General features: G+C 33.6%; 1 protein-coding gene across 3 annotated transcripts in view; it reads right to left on the bottom strand.

The window, feature by feature from the left end:
* Positions 1 to 592: 592 nt before the first annotated feature.
* LOC145096872 (serine carboxypeptidase 1-like) overlaps positions 593 to 21,116 on the bottom strand; it is a 33,642-nt gene continuing 13,118 nt past the window's right edge. For 2 of the 3 annotated variants that reach the window (XM_079034230.1, XM_079034229.1), the window contains exons 7-9: positions 5,590 to 5,695; positions 5,379 to 5,499; positions 593 to 701 (exon numbers count right to left, since the gene is read on the bottom strand). In XM_079034230.1, the coding sequence (XP_078890356.1) occupies positions 631 to 701; positions 5,379 to 5,499; positions 5,590 to 5,695 (298 nt within the window). In that variant the 3' untranslated portion in view covers positions 593 to 630. Of the gene's footprint in view, positions 702 to 5,106; positions 5,500 to 5,589; positions 5,696 to 21,116 lie in introns of those variants that run through there. The other variant, XM_079034231.1, reaches the window with a different exon arrangement.

Here is a 21,116-nt window from a genome sequence, read left to right as displayed (position 1 = left end):
TAAATACACATAAATACCTAAAACGAGTTTATACATTATGAAAACCACTTTTGATATTTTTCCCAGGATATTTATACTGTAAATGATGTTACAGAAATTTATGGTGATTTATTTTAACTGTTTAATATTATTTCTTCAATTAATGACTATTTAAAGGAATAAAACAAGGAAAAATAGAAATACCCACTTAAAAATATCTTTTATATTTTTCCCAGCCTATTTATGTATTATAACAATTTAATAAAAAGTTTGCATAATTTTGGAAACTGTTTTCTATTTATTTCAATTTTTATTGGAATAAATGCCCATAAATCATAAAATATAATTAAACAGCTTGGAAATCCATTTTTATATCTTTCCCAGCTTATTATTGTGTAATAACAGTTAAATAAAAATTTTGAGAATTTTTATCCCTCGAATGCTATTTTTCGTGAATTTATGTTGTTATTGAGACTTAAAATTCGGAAAATTAACCTTCCAAGGTTGTAATTAATCGCACGACTTGTAAAATTTCAATATTTCAGAAAGAGTGTAACCAATTGATGTAAAATCCAATATTAAAACATAAATTGGCATTTCCCTATATGTAGAGTTTAGTATATTAGCATTAGATATCGACATGGAAACTCACTAGTGCGTGTGTTTGATGTCGTAGGATCCCGGTAGTAAGACGTCGGTGCATCCCGAAGTACCGCTTGTGCCTACACAAAACATTGTGAGTATTCACGCACTCCCCTATTTTCAGTTTTATGTTTTGGGGTGGAAAAGCATGTCCAGAAAAACTATTATTTATATGTTGTATTTAAATTGATTTGTATCAAACACGATTTCTATTGTATTGCTATGTTTCTTTATGTATGTCTATGCAACACGGAACATTAGAACTTATCGTACTAAGGCCCTTCCCTTATCTCTAACCATTAACTCTTTGAGCCAATGGTCATTATGGATAGCGCTATTAGGAATTGACAACTCCTCACTCGCCCGAATCGCTGGAGGGCATGCTACCATATTCATCTATGGAACGATAAGCATAGATCTCGATAGGGCTTCAGTCATAGGTTTGGTTGAGACTCATTTTTTGCTCATACACATACAAAAAAAAAACTCGTTCTCGTTATAGCAATAAACTTGTACTCATTAATAGCAATCAACTTTGTTTATCATTAAAGCAATATACTTGTACTTATGAAAAGCATTATTGTACCCTCGATTTATAAACTTGTGAACTCACCATTTATTTTCATAGTTGACGCTCGTTTTACATGCTTTTTCAGGAAATAATTAGTAAGTGGATGTAAAGATTCATCATCATAGAGCATGCTGCATCGTGTTGAAGCTATTATGAAGTTATATTTTGAACAATGTTATTTTGAAAAACTTGTATTTTGTTTCTTTTGAATCTATGGGTTGTAAACTTTTAAATACTGCTATGGTGATGTATCTTTATCTTTTGCAATGAAACCGTTATCGCTGTCATACCTTGCGTTTCCGCTTTAGCGGGGTGTGACAATTAGGGTCACATTAATACTCCTCATATAAATGTTCTCGAAGGACTAGTCATATGACTTTGGAAGGAAAAGAAGAACCTATTCAATGGCTTGCTCCCTTGGAAACAACACCCATTTTATCCAACTTGTCAATGTACGATTTCTTTTCAGTACATGTGTACAAACAAAGTTTCCATGTTGATGTTTATATGCCAATAGGGATTAAGTAGTCTCATATTTTTGAAATTGAGGAAAACATTACGTTGGGAGAGTCATATGAGGAGGAGGTGGAAGAAAGATGATTTCTAGTTCCATCATTTCCTAAGGAAGGAAAACCAATTTCACATTGACTTGAAATTGGAAGAGCATCTCTGATGGAAAACTATTTCTTTAAGAATGAGGAAGACCATTTCCATCTTTATATGATATTTTAAAAATAGGAGAAAAAGGAGAATTTGAGTTATTTCATTTTAATCCTTAATTATTAACTCATAAATTAAATTAAGGCTAGGGTCCATATTTTCGATTCGAACTTTGAAGAGGGATTCCATAATCAAATTAGAACCTATTTTAGGTATGTAAGCCTTTTACCAATTCCAATCTTATGAAACTCCTAGACCTTTCAAGATTCATTAATTCTTATCAATGACATGATTAATCTCAGATTATGCTCTAACTTTTGTGACTGGGATGCCGATGATCACAAACAAGATGTGAATAATCATTCAAACCCGCTTCACAACCATGAAAGTTATTTACAATCTCACATTGATGTTTCGGTTAACCACACATGATCCATCAACAATGTTAATTTTCAAGATGTCCATAATATCTCTTTATAGTCTCTATCAGTGTGCCGGTTAACCATACACGCTGCACTAATGATATATAAATCATAATGTGTATTTTCATGGGTTAGCATACATTTCACATTTTTCCTGGAGTAACTAAGAGTGGGATTTTAAAAATAGTTAGTTACATTATATTATTATAATTAATAATGAGATTATGTCTTATCTAATATGTTCGGCTAACGACCCTCCACCGTATAGGAGAACGGTGAGTGAGAGTTGACACTCATTCAACGATCATTTTATAGGCCGCTTCCTTATACCCTCTTTATAGCATGGTTTTGTGAATGGTGCGTAATAGCGATTTGACTGACCTTTCTTATACATACAATCTATTAAACCCTTAATAATATATATATATATATATATATATATATATATATATATATATATATATATGGTGTATTTACTAGGTTTAAATATTAATTATCTAAATTAAATCTTTTTAATTAATTAATGTTGAACCAATTATGATTTATCTCTATCTTTTAATTAACCAATTAATTAAATCATTTATGCATTAAATAATTATTTACTATTAACCAATTAATAAAATAATTCAAACTGAATCCTAATCCAAAACCTTCTAATTTTCAAATATATGCTAGGGTTTACCAGATTTTAATTTTTCCAATTTTAAGCTTTTAAAATAACAAAATAAGGAAGCAAGGTAAACCCTAAAGGGACACCTCAATTTCAAAAAATGGGGAAATGAGGCTAGGGTTTCTAAAAGCCTTGCTAAAATCGAAAATATGAGGATGGACGCTAAGGTTTCAACAATCCTAGGGATTTTCAAAAATTGACTCCATAGGGTTTGGTTTCTATAAACCCTAATTTTAATCTATTCAACTTCGTGCAAGATCAATCAGAGCAATGTCTCTGATACCACTGATCAATTTTATATGTTACAAAAATTCTATATTTGGTGGAGAAACATAAACCCTAAGTTCACATGCAACCTAAAGGATCTATGTTCTCACCATGATTTGCAAACAACTATTGAACATCAAGAACTCTGAAAGTATGTTGCTATTTTCAAAATTAGTAAATGGTTATCATAAAATTCACATCTTAGTTTATTATAGCAAATAAACTAGTAATCCTTCCTTGTTGGTCCTCAGAAAGAAAGCAACAGAAGTCTCGTGCCTCTAATGGCTCATACCCAAACCCTAGCAAAGTTGGAGGCTAAAGACGAGATAGGAGGAGGAAGGGAATTTTCAAAATTCTCTTTGGAATGAGGTGAATTTCAGAAATCATAACCTAATGGGGTTTATATAGGTGATAAGGAGACTAAGGATAATATAGTTTCCTTTTAGATAACCCTAAACATTTTGCTCTCCTGCTAAGGCATCCAAGTTCCCTTAGAGCTCAAGAAAAACTCAAGAAACCCTCTACAACTCCTTTGGAACCTTCCCCCCTATGGAAGGTTCTGGAATTGGCCAATGTTCAACTTCTAAACATTGTCACCTTTAGTTCTTCTACTTTTAATTAATCCAATTAATCCCAAAATTAATCTAACTAATTTTTAATTAAAAAAAATACTATTTCTAATTAATATATTATTATCATAATATATTAATAAATTATTTATTTTGATTTCTAATTAATTTATTAATCATATAATAAATTAATAAATCAATCTCTTTCTCTCTCCAAAAAGCATTTCAGTCAATTAATAGGTTTGAGGACAACCCAAAAAGACTTTGCTATAATTCAAGATTATAATAATTTTGTTATTAGCTTAGACACCTAATCCAACAACTAAATGTAAACACTTCACTGTATATAAAAATACAAGTCACAATAACTATTTTATGATGATGATTAAATATTGAACAAGTGACTACAAGTTCTCAATAGTCATAATAAAAGAAAAACATGTCAATATAATTATATTGTGATCATCATTTAATTCCTTGTAAGTCATTAAATGTAGATAATAGTCACAATATACGAATATTATTAATAGTAAATGGTGTATAATAGTCATAGTAAAAAAAGTGAGTAACTATACCTACATTATTGGTGATAGTTATGAAAAGTAAGATTGATACAACTCTCAGTATCCCTACCATATATTGATAAGTTTTACCTATAAGAATGGATTTTCATGGGTTATGGTCACTACAGCTAGTGACATTATTTCCAGAAGGTATATGTTGGGTTTGTTCATATAGTTTATCACATGTGAACGTAACATTTTTTATGTGTTTTAGATTTATTAGCTAGTGTATGATACAAAGAAATTGTTAGAAAAATATAACATAAAAATATACGAACAAAGAAAAACATAAAATTGATGATGAGGCCTGTCCTTAACATAATTTCCTTAAAAGGAATTCGCTCATTATTGGGTTTGGAGTTTGTGGTTACACGCTCACATATGAGTTTAGTGACCCCAAGCCAATTTAGTTTTCATTTGCATCCCACCCCCCTCGTACGCAAGAGAGAGTCTTTGTGTTAGTTGACTTAAAATGATAAGACACCTTTAAAGTTCTAAACTATATTCCTCTTTAAACTCTGATACATATGGGATGGAATAAAACGCATTGAACCCCATTGTTAATTTCTTCCAAGCACCTCACTTTAACATACAATTTATCATTTGATGTGTGATATATGAAAGCGAATGTATCATAGAGGAAAACACAAGAATATAATCATTTGTACAGTTTGATAACATTTATGGTTCTAAATTCATGCCTAAAATGACGAACACCCCATTTTTGGAAATTGGTTAAAATCAATTTTCCTACAGGAATCAAGGAGGGAATAGTATGGTTATTTTCATTGCAATGAAATAAAAGAGGTTGGCCCTGAAGGCCCGATGGTATTGGCAAATTTCTTTCCATTTTGTTTATTTTAAAGTCAGAGAAAGTTATTAAGCACAGATATTTGTCATTGTATATAAACTTTCCATGCTCTAAATGACCTTGTTATATTTCGAATACGATTGGATACCACTTGCTTATAACTTGTTTTTTCATCCGATAAATGACTGACGATGATTATTTAGTCAATGATGGCGGTAGTTTACCATGAAGGAATGATGAAATCAAGAGTAATGCTCTTTCTGGCTGGTAGCTAGGGACTGCATGCCCTGCGCCCCTTACTGTGGTAAGTAAAACTCCTTTGTAGCCTACCACATATCCTCCCACCTATCACATTTTTAACATCAATATCTTAAATTTAAAATTTTCTACTCCTATATTGTTATTCAATGCGATTAACGTTTCAAATATTGTTACCTCTCCATTATAGTACCATGGTCTCCAAGCAGTCTCTATTGGAAGCTTTAACTTATTCACAGAGTATCTTGAGGATGTTACCGGGATCATTCCATCAGTGTCACCACTGCCAATTGTTCATGATGTAACTTGTAAGGTGTTGTTATAATAAACACATCATCTCCATATTATTAAACTTTAAAGCTTAAATAAATGTCCATTGTACGAAATCTTTCTAACAAACGTTTTTTTGGTGCTATCAGTATCATCTACATTAATAGAAAACTTTTTCAAAGTTTTTTCACTAATCTTTTTGTTGCCAACTTAATAAATGAAAATTTTAATATATCTAAGCTGTAGTAAATTTTTTCATATACAACTTATTTATAGGTCCTACTAAAATAAAATAAAAGTTATGAAAATGAAATTAATAAAATTAGAATTGTGAAAAGCCCTATGAGATTGAAAATTAAGGTTTTGGGATGAAAAAGTTCTCACAATAGATATTTTGATTTAGCTAAACTTGATTTCGCTCAAATAACTCTTTAATGAGCTCCTGTTATGGACGATATGAAGCTAACGAATTAAATAATATTAAATATGAAAAAGCTCTATTCATTTAGCTTGTAACTTTACCAATAATGTGAATAATCTTTGGAATGAAAAAGACCCCACAAAATATTTTGACTTCCTGTTGCATGTGTTCGGGGACTCACGAGTTAAAGCATTATTTGGATATATGATTTTTGAAAAATTATTTGAGAAAGGTATGACGTAGGAAAACGTCTGTTTGTTGATTTTTTGCATTAAATTTATGTTTGACGCATCACAACTAGCTAATAAACTACCTTATTTTCAAGCCTTTTGAAACCATCATGTTTGGCAAGCAAAAAATTAGCTTATAAGCTAGCTTTTTTAGAAGCCACTTAGACTAGATTTTCAAGATTTATTTTAAATATTTCAAGTATACCTTTAATTAATTATAGGAAAATCATTTAGAAAATTATCCTAAATGTAATTTTGCGTCATTTTATATCTTCCAGCTAGTTAATCAGCTAGTTTTTACCAAATCTTATTTTTTTTCTATCAACTAACATACAAGCTAGCAACTAGCTTTTCAGTTATCAATTATTTTTTCAACTAACATATACCCTTTCAACTAGCACACAAAGTTAAAAATATATCACTAGTATATCGCTTACTAAACTAAGTCTATTGGTTTAGCCCTTTAAACAATGATAGTTTCATCTCTTAAATTTGTTGTTATGAATTAACACGAAAAAAATAGTATCAAGAAGAAAAAAACATACTAGGAGAATATATATATATATATATATATATATATATATATATATATATATATATATATATATATATATATATGGAAGAAATATGAAAAAGAGAGAAGAAGAACTTTACTACTTAACTTTCAAGCTTATTTTCAATTACACCTATATTCTCCCATGTAATTCATAAGCTTTTATCTCTTCAACTCCAGCCAATTTTCTCATGCTTTCAAACTTGACTATTCCCATTAAAATTTTCAAGATATCAGTTATTTGTTCATTTGTGTCCACATGTCTTACAACTACATCACCTGTTTCAACACAATCATGAATAAAGTGAAATCGAGTGTCAATGTGTTTACTCCTTCCATGAAAAACTAGATTTTTCATCAAATCCAAAGTTGATTTGTTGTCCACCAGTAGCACGATATTGGAATTACTGTTTTTTGTAATCGATAGATCCATATCCCTTGACATGTTGTGTTTGTTTCTACCATGAACTGTGCTTCACACGAAGATAATGGAACACACTTATCTTTTTGTGAGTTCCATGTGACAAGGTTCTAATTTAAGTAGAATGTCATTCTAGTAGTCCTTCGTCTGTCATTCACATCTTTTGTTAGATCACTCTCAATGAACCCAGTTACAACATTTTCTATTTCTTCATTTGTGTATTTCAAGTCATAATCAATAGTTCCTTTGATATACCTTAGTGTATGTTTTATAGCTTGTTGATGTTGCTTAGTTGACCTTCCATGAATCGACTCATGATACCTACCAAATGAGCTATATAAGTGGTCGAGTGTTTTTCATGTATTTAAGGCCTCCTACAATGCTTCGATATGAAGTAGGATCCACAAACTCACTTTGTTCTTCTTTAGTTAACTATAACTTTGGTTCCATGAGATACCTACATGCATTGCAGTGGAACATTCCAACTTTCTTGAGTACTATTGTTGCATAGGCTGATTGTTTTAGTGTAAGACCTTCATTATGTTGGTGTTCTTTGATGCCTAGACAATAGTATAACATCCCAGTGTCGCTCATTTTAGACTCCCTGCTCATTTATTGTTAGTAACTTTTTACTTAATCATTGTGAGCCGCGGTGATGATGAGATCATTGACTTAGACCAGGGTTGTAAAAATTGCTCGGTGGTATCTCGGCGGTCGACTGACGATAAGCAATTAATCAGACTAGGCGGGGATTAATTGAAGATTAATCGGAGACCCTTAATTATTAATAAAATCATTCAAAAAATTCATATTCCCTAAAAAACTAAGTATTTGAAAATTTCAAATTTTAAAATTTAAAAAATTTTAGTTTAATATTTTAAATTTTGAAAGCTTAAAATTTTAAAAATTTAAAATTTTGGTGTAATATTTGAAAATTAATTTTTTTTGAATTTTTTAATAAATTCCCACATATGACCGCCGAGACCGCCAAGGACGACTTTGACCGATTTTGACCAATTTCCGCCAAGCACCCTAATCGTAATCGGTTTAAGGCTGCCAAGCGATTAATCGGCCGCCAAGGCCGATTTCTGCAACATTGACTTAGACACTAACTATTAATATGTTTCCATCCTTTATCCTTGTGTAGAAAGCATACTCTAGTGGGCATATTTCAAAACTAATTCCTTTTAGATACTTGTCCAAGCGACAATTCCATGCTCATGGAGCTTGGCGTAACCTGTAGAATGCTTTTGCAAATTTATACACTTGTTTTGTCTTGTTTTTCTTTACAAAGCCTCCCGGTTGTGTGATATAAATTTCTTCTACCAAATTCCCATATAAAAAGGCTAATTTTATGTCAAGATTATGTATCAACCACCTTTTTTTGGCTACAAGTACAACAATGATACATATGGTTTATATCTGGGCTGTGGGTGCAAACACTTCATCAAAATTTACTCCCTGTTTTTGCATGTATACTTTTGCAACCAACCTTGCTTTGTACATCAAAAAAAAATCGTCTGGATCTCGCTTTTATTTTATAAACCTGTTTAACACCAATGTGTTTTATTCTTCTCGTCTAGACTCCGTGCTTTTTTCTTCTTAATTGTACTTAGCCCACTTTGCATAGCTTCCATCCAATCTTCACGTTCACATGCACTCGAGAAATTTACCAGCTCTTCATCTTGTGGAAACATAAGTTCATCACTTCTTCATAAAAATCAGCCAAACTACCATATATTTGGGGACCTTCAATTTCGGATGAACTATCAAGTGAGGACCAAGGTGTAATCGGGCTACCTTATGGTGTTTATTCTTCTTAGAAATTTGGATGGATATATTATTCTTGTTCAGCTTTGATATCTAGCATGATATCACAGGTGAAGGTTCTTTTGTCATGGAGTTAAACTTTGTTTTAGGTCCCTAAATCCACTTAGTATCTCCTTCAAAAATCACATCTCTTCCAAGTCGAATTTCTCAAGTTTCTGGATCAAGTAGCGGATAACCTTTTGTACCTTTTTGACTCCCAAGTGTACTAGCTTCTTACTTCTATAATTGACTTTTTTTAGATGTATTTCTACTATTTTTATATAACCAACAAAACCAAAAACACTCATATGATTAATGTTTGGCTTCCGATCTGTCTATAGCTCATAAGGTGTTGATGCTTTAAATGTTTTTATGGTTATTTGATTTAGGATGTAGACTGAGTGACTTAAGACTTCATCTCATAGGACTTCTCAAACATGTTGGATTAGATGTCTAAGTCCACAACTATTATTATTATGTATTCGACCCGAGAGTAGCTTGGTCCATTTGGGTTGCATAACACCAGGACAATTTGTTAGGATGGATTCTTGAGAGAAGGTTATATATGATTTATTAATATATTATAAGTTCTAATATATTAATATGAAATCATATGTTTTAATTAGTATTGATCAAGAATTAATTTGGAATTAATTTAGTGATCAAAAGAGACTAATTAAATCTATGGGGACTAATTATGGTAATTAGTTATATTTATATGTGTTGGGCTTATGATCCATGTTGGACCAAGTTTATGTATGGATACGTAAAGAGTTGGGTCACATGAACCATGGATCATAATACACATGGATATGGATTTGGGTTATATCCATGACCCTTGGAATCCAATATATAAGTATGATAGTTCAAGACCAAAATGTATGCTTCTTTTCTTAGAGAAACTTGAAGGTGTTTTGGTGCATTGAATTCTCTCTCAAGAGTTACCTTTGTCCTAGGTGATTTGTGATTCCATTTGAGGTGCAACACTTGGGCCAGTAAGTTCTTAAAGCCCAAAGTCTATCAAGCAACACCAAATATATTAAGACTTCAAGCCAAATCAAATGTATGTTACCCTAACTAGTATATTGTATTGTTTATGACAAATTGCATGCTAGTTATAGGTTTAATGCCTTGGAAACACCTTTGCATGTATAATTAGTGAAAACATAGATTCAAGGTATTTAGGGTCATATGTGCACCATAGGATGTTATAGTATACTAAAACCCATCAGTGGTATCAGAGCCATGGCTTGTTTTTAATTATACTTGATGCAAATTGCTAAAAAAAAGGCTGAAAAATCGAATTTTTTGCTGTTTGGACAGCTGACTCGCTGAGTCCATTTAGGGACTCGACGAGTCCATGTACAAATTCATCCAACTCATCGAGTCGGTTCATGCACTCGATGATTTGGACCCCCTGACAGCATATTTTCGAGTTTTTTGGCTGGAATTGGACAAGGAACATTACCCTAAGATGTTTTTGAACTTATAAATCTGTTTTTGATGTGGTAATGTTCATGCTAATCCAATTTCAAAGATAATTGTCATAATTTCAAGATTTGTATTAGTTTATATGTTCATGCTAATTTCTTGAAGATTGATGATTTGAATTATCTTGTTCTTATAAGTCAGTTTAGATTAATAGAAAAATTGTGTGATAAATTGTTTTCAATCCAAATTGATCTAAAAGTATTTCATAAAATGTGTTTTTGTAATTTGTCCTCAAGTTATATGAAAAGACTCATTTATGAATTTTAAAACTCATAAAAAAAATTCCATAAGTTATGAAAATGAAGAGTCTCATTTTTTAAAATGTTTTAAAGTCTTCCATAACTTATCCTCAAGTTATGGAACTTGAAGAGTTTGTTCACTAAAACTACTTTAAACACATAAGTTATGGAAACCAAAAGTTTTTGAAGTGTTCAAAACTTGTCCTCGAGTTTTTGAATTTGTAAAGTTTCCCCCCATGAATACTTTAATTCCAAGTTAACCCTTAGAGTTTGAAAGGTTAAAATTCAACCCTTATACTTTTATAATATTAATAGTTAATAGTTATATATATGTATAAGAACAAAGTCAGTCTTACCATTAGTAGGCCTCATTCACGAAGCCGGTCTAGAAGGGGGGGGGGTATAAGGTTGCTGCCTATAAAGTGGCAGTTTAATGGGTGTCCACTCTCACCCACCGCTTCCTTGACTAGTGGAGGGTAGTTAGTCGAACAGGTTTGACATGACTATAATTCTCCTTACATTAAAAGTATAATGATAAATACTAAGTACCTAAACCATTATAAATTCCCAATCTTAGTTACTTAGGAAAATGTGAATTTTGTGCTAACCCATGAAATTACACATTATACCTTACCAAGTCGTTTGTGGAGCGTGTGTGGGTAACTGACACACTAACATGGAATAGTAAGAGTGGAAACGGGTGACTTAATGTTTATCATAGATCGGTGGAGCGTGTGTGGATAACCGACACTTTGATTAGGTGATAAAGATTAAGGGTACCAAGTTAATTTTCATGGTTATTCACACCTTGTTTGTGATCCTTGGCATCCCAGTCACAAACTTGAGAGGGCACAGTCGAGATTTAAACATGCCATTGAAAAGTTCAATGAATCTTAAAAGACCTAGGAGTTTCAAACCAATTAAAATCTAATATTTATTTTGTTTTTCATGGTGGAAATTGGTGAATCATCATTTACCAACCTTCTAATATTTCATAGCTTGGATTACGGCATCCCTCTTCCAAGTTATAAAATATTGTGTTGGGTCCTACCCTTAATATTTCATATTGGGAGTTATATTAAGGACTTAAATCAACTAACTTGAATATCTCCCATTGTAGATGTCTGCTCCAGACAACTATGATCTTCCCAAATCTCTTGGAACAAGATTTCCTAATGAAGATGATATCATGCGATTGGATCATGGAAATGATAATTCATTTCCTCCACCTCCTCCAATTATTCTCCCTAACCCACAAGTTCAAGGTCACTCAAGCCCTATTAGCAAGCAAAGTCTATATGTGCTCACATCTTGAAGATGAAGTCACATATTGGCAAGTCGGGAGAGTTGAGTGTCAAAGGCTTGAGGAAGTTGGTTGTTTACTAGGTTCTTCAATCACTTTCTAAGTCACATAGTGAGTTCCTTTAGGACTACTATATGACAAACCATGACATGACCCTTAATGATCTCACCTATTTGTTTGGTGCTGCTGAATCAGCAATGATTTGGAGCACTGGTAAAGCAAATTTGATTGGAAGATTAACTTCCCAAACTTCCATGGACATTGACAATGGTAACACTGGAAATCCAAAAAATCTTTCTCTTCCCAATGGAAAAGGATCGGCCATAGTCAACTCAGTTGACCAAATGGTAAAGAGAAAGGCTAAGTCTGAGATAGTCCCATGTACCATTACCAAAGAGTCTATATGTTTCTATTGCCAAAGGAAGGGGCATTGGTTGCGAAGCTGCCCTATTTACCTGAAAGATCATAACGATGGTAAAGTTAAAAAGTTTGACTCTACATCAGGTAAAGTCTACTATCTAACTCTATTAAGTTCCTATTTGAAGATTCTTATTACATGATGTGACTCGGTCACATTTTGATGTTTTGTAGAATCAAAGAAAAAAAGGAAGCTTAAATGAAGAATATGTTGATTCTGATCGCGAAGATGGATTTCGATCGCATGGTTCGGTGATCAGAATTTTGAGTTGTTGCTTAAGAGTTATGATATATTGCTTAGGAATAGATAACAACAAGTTTTTCATATGCATTTGCATTGTAAGGATAAGTTTATCTACAAGTTTTAAATAGAGGAAAAGTTTCTTTTTTTTTATTTATTTTAAATATCCTTATAGTAGCATTTGTGAAAAATTGTTGTTTATATGATTCCATTGATAGCAATATTGGAAAAATGGATTTGATTCATTCGTTTGTGGTAGTGTCATAATTTACCAAATAAGGAAAGATTCTCATCACCCAAGTTTCAGTTGGATAGAAACTTGGAATCATGCAACTTGTATTGTATGCTGAATGAGAATTTTCATCTTTAGGATATTAAGACTAATTCCTTGATCACATGTATATGTGATTCAAGTGAAGGACTAGGAAATCGGGTACACTTGGTTGTGCGCTGGTCAGGTCCACCACAAAGACGGATGAGACTATTCGTCGTGATTTACTAAAGTTTAGTAAATATGGTTATACTTACAAGTTTAAATGTAATTCTGAAACATTAGAAAAGTTTCAATGTAAGGAAGGACGGATGAGAAGAATCAAATTAGGAAGAAAGACAAAAGTTTCTCCAATCTGAAAAAATGGGAGAGTACTTGAGTATCTTGTTTTATGGTTATCTTAGTGATTATGAAACCATATCGCAGTTTATTCTCTAAGGATATCTTAGTGCATTTGTATGACTAAGAAGAGGAATCGTGAATTGTTGAAATGGTTAAATCAAGAAGATGAGTCATACTTCGTTCCAAAACAAGTCATAGAGTGATGCTCCAAGATTGTAACCTTGAGTGACACCGTCTTAAAAAGGTTTATAACACTAGTCAAATGTAGAGTAAAATGTTTTCTTACTCTTGTACATTTGAAATTGGTAAGTTGTGATGTTTTGGATAAAACAAAGACCAACTAAGGCCAATTGTGTGAAGTGTTTGTCTTGATAAGAATCTGCACTAACTCTTGAATATTTGCTTTATCCAAGAACGGTTCTTGAAAAGAGAATCTTATAGGTCAAGAGGTCAGTGGGAGTCTTAAAGATCTTGAGCATGTTTCAAGAACTAATCAAGAATAAAACAAGTTGTTTATCACTGGCACACGACTTGCGGTTTGTAACCTATCGTGTTGACATATTCTTATTTTTGTGCCCACTCCAGTTAAAGTTGACTATGCATGTGAGTTCTATGAGTTCTCAATTGTTTTCATAAGTACTTGGAAGCAATGGTAGGCCCTTGTGCTGCCAGGTGGCAAGAAATTAAGATTGAACAAGTTCAGTCCATATGGGTTTGAATTTGTCACTAACCTTGTCTTGTAATTATGGTTTTGACAAATTCACATGGATGGGAACATATACACCATAAAATCTAAGTGTCATAAGGTTTCTCTCCGATTCATGAAAATGATGATGAGGAAACGCTTTCATTAAAAAGATTTTATGTAGATAGTAATTGTGATATTTGCATTCTCAAAGTCGTTAGTGGAGCGTGTGTGGTTAACCGGCACACTAACATGGACTTGTGAGAAATGGCAAAGGTCTAAACAATTAAGACTATGATTACAACATCCCTTTTCATTGTTCTAAAAATTGTTTAGACATTCATGTGAGCTATCTAAGGAAAGGTGTATGATTTTGATAAAGTCTTGTCAAAGCATCTTGTATCAGAAATCTGAACTTTGGTAAGAAAGACAATAGAGTATTGATTTCTAGAAGCCCAACTGATTTCTGGATACATGTCAAAGGTAGTGGGAGCATAAGTGTTATGGTAATAATTATTATGTTAGTGGGAGCATGATTATTATGTTAAGTGTTAATTATAGAAAACAAAAGTCTCAATCCGTGACTTTGTAGGGTTTGAAAAGTTGTTTTGCTATAATTAAGGGAGAGGAAATTATACTTTATTTCAATTCTAAAAGCTTAGATTGAGATTTTAATCATCTTTAGTCAAGGATATATATATATATATATATATATATATATATATATATATATATATATATATATGAAATTTATGTTGGAATGGTTCAACATAAGGAAATTATATATATATATATATATATATTGCGTTCTCAAAATTTTATTATGATTACGGAATCCCTCTTCATAGTCGAATTATGACAACATGGCAAATAAAAAAAATATTGTAGCAAAAGACTGGTCTAGGATCATGTCTTTATGTGAGACATCATGAAGCATGTCCCATATGCTTTGGGTATTGGATCGATTACATGTGCTATAATGTTTATCCTTTCTAAATTTTCCAAATTCCTAGGGCATTAAGAGGGAAAAGGGAATAGAATTGGATATGACTAAAATGATTAAGCAATTGTCGAGGACAATCTGAGGTTTACCAAAGATTGGTTGCTCATGGACAGTTGGAAGTATAGTGTTAATTTTGTAAGGACCATATTGACATATTCTAAAAAGAGGCAACTCTTGTTCATAAGTGATAGGTAAAATGGGAATCTGGAAATGTTTCCATTGGTGGAAGTTGTTCTTCAAATCTATGTAAGATTAGAAAATTTAATGCAAGAAGGATGTTCAAAGGATTGTACTTTGAATTTGAGACTTCATTCCCATGGAATTTCTCTCCAATGGAATAATCTGTAATGTCTGTTGAAAAGTCTTTGTGACTTTATGCATATTCATTACAAGAGGATAAATGTATATAAGTTTAGAATTTTAAAGATTTCGGTAAATGGCTGGAATTTGGAATTCTTACATCTACGATAAAGATTTGGGATTGTGAAATGAGAATCATTGGAATCACGTTCAATTGGTCTATTTCACAAAATAAGGATCATAGACAAACATAATGTGTATACTTGGAGTATGGCATACTATTGTTTGGACAAACATAATGTGCATGCTTGTATTGTTTTGATTCAAGTATAAAGTTGATTATTCGAAACATTATACAATAAATAATGAGTAATCAATATGGTGTTTGAATAAAATGTGTTTTATTTACTCTCAAAGGTGCTTGGGGCCATATAAGATTAGTATTATTCTTGTGTTTCACTTTGCATGTTTTGACTTCCCGAATAACTAGGTTATTCAAACTCTCCGCAGTCAATCATACTTTGGAAGTAGGTATAAATCAAGATTGTGATGAATGGGTCTGTATTTTATCTAGGTGGCCTAGACATAGTTGTAGTGTTCATGAGTGCTCCTAGAATGAGATTCGAGTATTGGATTTAAACCACGCTCATTTGAATCACTTCATGGATTTTATCATTAGTGATCATGAGACGATAATATCTTATATTCTTCAAACGGAGACATGTGAGTTGTAGCTGCGCTTCGGTTGCACGTTGACATATGTAAACGCAACTAGTAACTTGGTTGTTATAAAACATATCGTTGTGTGTAATTTGATGAGTAAGTACAAGCAAACATTTGGGTCGAAGTTTATCCATTCCTTTTACCCTTGGAGGGATAAAAGCGATATCTATGAGCCCGTCGATGATTTAGTGATGACAAATGTAAGTGCTCGGCAGGGAATGGACTAATTTGATTTGTTCAATTAGTCGGTCGTCATAAATTGGAAATCGGGAAACAACAAATGAACAGAGAGAATGATTATAATCCATGTCTCAGTCCATATGATATCTAGAATGGCGGAATATATGATCCCTTATCTAATGGACACGTCATTGACTAGGTCAGAGTTTGACAACGACTTTTAAGAGCTACGATTGCTAGTCGGGATCTTGGAGTCATACGAAATAATAGTATTAGACTTATACAAGTGGGAGACTGTTGGACTAAATGTCTAAGCCCATAACTATTATTGGTATTTATTCGATCCGAGAGTAGCATGGTCCATTTGGGTTGCATAACACCAGGACAATTTGTTAGGATGGATTCTTGAGAGAAGGTTATATATGATTTATTAAAATGTTATAAGTTCTAATATATTAATATGAAATTATATGTTTTAATTAGTATTCATCAAGAATTAATTTGGAATTAATTTAGTGACAAAAGAGACTAATTAAATATATGGGGACAAATTATGGTAATTAGTTATATTTATATGTGTTGGGCTTATGATCCTTGTTGGACCAAGTTTATGTATGGATACGTAAAGAGTTGGGCCACATGAAGCATGGATCATAATGCCCATGGATATGGATTTGGTTTATATGCATGACCCTTGGAATCCAACATATAAATATGATAGTTGATGACCAAAACGTGTGCTTCTTTTCTTAGAGAAACTTGAAGGTGTTTTTGGTGCATGGAATTCTCTCTTAAGAGTTACCTTTTCCCTAAGTGAGTTGTGATTCCATTTGAGGTGCAACACTTGGGCCACTAAGTTCTTAAAGGCCAAGGTCTATCAAGCAACACCAAATACATCAAGACTTTAAGCCAAATCAAAGGTATGTTACCCTAACTAGTGTCTTGTATTGTTTATGTCAAATTGCATGCTAGTTATAGGTATAATGCCTTGGAAACACCTTTGCATGTATAATTAGTGAAAACATAGGTCCAAGGTATTTAGGGTTGTATGTGGACCATAGGATGTTGTAGTATACTAAAACCCATGAGAACATTCATCCCTTTTAGATTGCTTCTTTCCGTCTTTCGTACAGTTTGGTTGCATCTTTTTCAATGCTAATTTGTTGTGGGGAATAAGGTATTCTATAGTGGTATTTCAATTCGGTTTCATTATAATATGTAGCGAATTGTGTCGATAAAATTCACCACTCTGATCGGTTAAAAATACTTTTGATTTTAAACATGATTTAAGTTCAACTTATGCTCTAAAAGAATTCAGTTACAGAGAAATTCAGCAAGAAGCTTCTTAAATATAGTTTAAGTTTCATCCTTGTTTTTCAACATACAAACACACATTAATCGTGTATCATCATTGACAAGTAACATAAAATACATGTTTCCGGTTGGTGTTGGCAATGCGATCGGACCACAGGGATCTCCATGCACGTGTTCTAGTCATTCTTTAGTTCTACAGTTGGTATTCTTTGGATACAATTTTCGATCTTGCTTGGAAATCAAGCAAGCTTCACACAAACGAGTACGAACTTCGATTTTTTGTAAGCCTTCCACCTTTCTTGTATATGCCAAGTGTTTTAATGCATTGAAGTTCACATATCCAAATCATTTGTGCCAAAGCCAAGATGTTTCGTCTTGTTCTACAAGTAAGCGCTTTGAAACTTCTTCTTCAAGTATGTCCTTCTACAAACAATTGCTTGATTGTTGAATTTTTAACAAAAGTTTTCCTTGTGCATTATGAATCCATCTATACACTCCAAGCATTATAATTTGATTACCATGTTGAGCTAGTTATCCCAATATTGAACCCCTTCCCTCCACTCGAACTCTAGAAACAACACCAAATTTAAAATAACCTCTAGTAGTTAGATAAAGGGTTCGAAATTACATTTTACACCAATCATGTGGTTGCTTGCTCCATTGTCGATATACCACACTTTTGATTGGGGTGGAGTTTCTTCAACGGATCTTAGCTTGGAATTTAGTTTTTCCTCATTCAATTAAACGTCATCGTTTACTTGGGCTATAAGTAGAAGTGTCAGCACATGACCGTTTTTTTCTTTAGTTAGGTTGGCATGATTCCTCTCACAGCATGGATTTTTGCACTCAACAACGTAATCACTAATTTATTTGCAATTATAGTATTGAACTTTAGATTTATAACGAGGTTGATATAAGTCATTAATACCTTCGTTTCGTTCATTACCACTACCTCGTCCTTTGTTTAAGTTGTTATAACCACCTCTTCCTCTTCCTCATGTTCCACTACCTCGATTATTATTATAATTGTTGTTTCGCTATTTTGAAGGATCTTCATTGTTTTTCTTTTTTTCCTGTTCCGACTACTCTTTATGCGTTAACAAGAACTTCATCTCATCTAGTTCATTATGAACCCCAATACGAATCTCATTGTAACACATGTTCCAGTTGTTACTTAATTTATTTAAGTTTTAGCTTTTTGTGCATCGACTCGGCGAGTTACGTGCCCCAAGTCATCGAGTAGTGACTGTTATAAGGACGCAAAATCGAGACCTACTCGACGATTCAGAAGCCCCGAATTGGCGAGTAGGAGGTGTAAAGAGAAACCCTAATTTTAAGGTTTGCACCCTATATATTTAAAGATCATAACCCGCGTCTTGTGCCCTCCCTTATCACTCTATCAGCTAGAGAAAACCTTAGATCGACCTTTCACCCTCGTGAGTGAGAGAAAGAGCCTTTGTGAACAATTTTGGGGTATTTGTGAAGGATTTTAGAGCTGGAAGAAGAAGGAGCTAGGAGAGGAACAGTAGATCCAACATGTACTTCATATTGGCCATCATCCTAAGGTATAAAGTCGTGACCTTTATCTCTAGTTGCTTAGATCCCTTTCCTTGGAAGTAAATGGACATTCTTCGTGCAAAATGGAGTCAAACTTGGATCTAGACTTCTCACAAGGGTATGGTTCCAGATCTGGATCTCTTTAGGTCCCCATTAACATAAAGTTGCTCCTTTTATGCAGTTTAGCCACTTTCCATGCACAAGAACCTTGTAAGAAGCCTAGTTTTGAACTTATAGCCTTAGAGGACCTTGCATGCACGTAAAGTTTGCAACTTTACGTGGTATATACACTAGTAGAGTTCGGATTTGGAGTTTGGGACCTTAGATCCCACTGAAAAGGACTGAACTTAAGGAAGACTAAAGGAACTCGTCGAATCCCTTATCTGACTCGACGAACCAAGTAGGGTTTACCCGTTTTCGGTTCTTCCGATTTTTCGGTTTCATGAGTTTTCGGTTTTCATGAGTTTTTGGTTTCATGAGTTTTCGGTTTTGGACATGGAGGGAATCGACGAGTTACACAGGTAAATCAGCGAGTGGATGAATAACTCAGAGAACTCCACGAGTTGCTGGATGCACTCGACGAGTTAAGGTGAACATGGACAGTTGACCTTGACCGTTGACTTTGAGAGAACCTATGGTATTATGAGGTTGTGACAAGTTAATCACATGAAGATTATAGGCAGTTGAGGAGGAGCAGTGCGTGGGAGATATCAAATTTCGCTTATCAGTTCTACATTCACGAGAGGTGAGCCTTCTCACCATACCAACGGGTCTAGGGCACCAAGGCCGACCCATTTTATGATATTTGGTAGACTAGCTGTAGTAGAGATATGTGGTATGATAGTTAGCCTAATGCTAAGTGGTATGCTAGTGGTTATGTGATACTGCATGGAAGACCCAGGGGGAGCCTGTGGCAGTTGGATATAAGACCATGTGGAGGAGCCCGTGGCATTCCTAGGTAAAGACCATGGGGGAGACCATGGCATGAAGGTATAAGACCATGGGGCAGCCCACGGCCTCCTTATATGTTTATGTATGAGTTATGTGGTATGATAGATACTTCTGTGATATATGATACGTTGGTTGATTATGTATGTTACTGCATGGAAGACCCCGGGGGGGAGCCTGTGATAGTTTGATATAAGACCACGTGGGGGAGCCCGTGGCATTCCTAGGTAAAGACCATAAGGGAGCCCATGGCATCAAGGTATAAGACATTGGGGGAGCCCACGACATCCTTATATGTTAGTATGCATGGCTTATATGGTAGAGATAACTTTTATAGCTAGTATAATATGTGTTATGTGATCTGTGTGTGAGGTATGCTTGGGGGAACTCACTACGCATTAGCTTACAATTTGTGGATTTGTTTCAGGTACATCTAAACCCAAGGGCAAGGGCAAGGCTTGATGGCACGGTGTGTACTCTCTCTCTCTCTCTCTCTCTTAGGCGTTTTATGGGACACTCTGATGATTTGAAATAAATTTGTAATGGTTTTGGACTTTGAAAACAATTGTATTTGGTATTTCATGAATTATGGAAACTATTTTGGTTAATCAAAAATGAAAAAATTCTTTTGAAAAATTTGGGTTTTTACAAGTTGGTATTAGAGCCTTAGTTTGAGGGATTCAGGCACACTCTCCGGTGTGCCAGGACTCAAACTAAGGAAATGGTAAAATTGTTTTCAAAAATAAAAATGGAGGTTAAAACTTTTAAAGTATGGAGAAGAGGAGAGTGCAATGCGCGTGATCAGCCGAGCCAAGTAAGTAGTTCCCCAATGTGTTATCCATGTTATACTGATAGTTGAGCTATGATAATCATATGAAACTTGCTATGTGTATGCCTTTAAAATTGTATATGGTTATGAGCTTATAGCCTTGGAATGATTGATTTGGCATTAGTTCCTGTTCCTCGTCTGGTTGTGGTCTTAAGGT

The sequence above is a fragment of the Lactuca serriola genome, chromosome 4 (assembly GCF_051521515.1).
Source record: "Lactuca serriola cultivar US96UC23 chromosome 4, Lser_US96UC23_V15, whole genome shotgun sequence".
Lineage (NCBI taxonomy): Eukaryota > Viridiplantae > Streptophyta > Magnoliopsida > Asterales > Asteraceae > Lactuca > Lactuca serriola.
The sequence above is the reverse complement of the archived record's forward strand: the minus strand, read 5'-3'. Positions and strand labels throughout refer to the sequence as shown.